General features: G+C 39.7%; 1 protein-coding gene across 1 annotated transcript; it reads right to left on the reverse strand.

Moving 5' to 3' along the window:
* LOC109326873 lies at positions 1–552 on the reverse strand. Its single transcript, XM_019559757.1, has one exon. The coding sequence runs from the start codon at positions 550–552 to the stop codon at positions 1–3; it is 552 nt and encodes a 183-aa protein (XP_019415302.1).

Consider the following 1,223-nt stretch of genomic DNA (forward strand, 5'->3'; position numbering starts at 1 on the left):
TTACAAAATCACAGGTACATTTGTTTGTGCAGATGCAACTTGGCTTAATGAATCAAGTTCTTCCCATAGGATCTTGACATCAGTGAAGTATGTGGAGACATCCCTCTCACCTTGTTTGATAGAATGTAATTCTTGAAGTAAATCAGAGGTTTTGAAGTAATCACCTTTTGAAAATCTTTCTTTAAGATCAAGCCAAAGTTCTTGTGAATTATCAATGTAAACTATACTTTGTGCTATTTGTGTGCTTAAAGACCTTGTGATCCATGAGATTACCATGGTGTTGCACCTCTCCCATGCATCAAATATTGCATCTGTTTCTTGTGGAGTCTTTATCACTCCATTGACGAATTTGAATTTGTTCTTTGATGAGAGGGCTCTCCTCATTGCCCTGCTCCAGCTGTGATAATTCGTCCCATTCAATGGTGGTGACACTAATACTGCTCCTGGACTTTCTCCTGGATGGAGATAATAAGGGCTCCTTGGGTCCTGTGATGTATCAGTGCCTTGTTGTATTTGGAACATTTGTTGTGTTTGGTTTGATTCTTCATCCATTCTTGATGGTTGAATCAGAAACAGAATTTTGATTATGTGAGATTGTAGGGATTGAAGGAAATGATGGTGCAGCAGAGCTTTCAATTTGAGAGCTCTGATACCATATTGTGTTTAGAAGAGAAGATGAATGTGTAAGGAATATTCCTTTTTTTGATTGATTATGAAAGTTACAATAAGGATTCCTTATATACACAATGACTTGTTAGCCAAGTAACTCAACAAACTAACTAACTTATCATAACAAACTAAAAGCACATGCTCTAAAACAATTAAGCATGTGTTAATTGTGTGATTAGGAAAACTCTACTGCAACCATCTTTCATTGCTTAAGCAACTGTGCTGATGTATGTGATGCAAGAAGCCTAAATTCTGTTCTGATGCATGTAGTCCATGGAGCCAAACACTGATGCATATTTCTGACCAAGGCCACAGGGCCACAGGGCGCCTGGTGCATGATCTGATGCACATCTCTTGACCGAGCCTATAGTGCGCCTGTGCCTGGTGCACGCTTCCTGAACAAGCCTCCAAGGCTCCTGGTGCAAGCTTCTGACCGAGGCATCTCTGCACCTGATGCATCTAGACAAGCCTTTAACACCTTCATTCATGGCGGTTCACATGAACATAAGAGTGTAGGCAATTTAAGTAATGTAATTTAACAGGTTACAATTCAT

This window comes from Lupinus angustifolius, chromosome LG02, assembly GCF_001865875.1.
Source record: "Lupinus angustifolius cultivar Tanjil chromosome LG02, LupAngTanjil_v1.0, whole genome shotgun sequence".
Classification (NCBI taxonomy): Eukaryota; Viridiplantae; Streptophyta; class Magnoliopsida; order Fabales; family Fabaceae; genus Lupinus; species Lupinus angustifolius.

Coding starts and splice junctions, on each gene's coding strand:
- LOC109326873 (XM_019559757.1), bottom strand. CDS start 552: ATGGATGAAGAATCAAACCAAACACAACAAATGTTCCAAATACAACAA.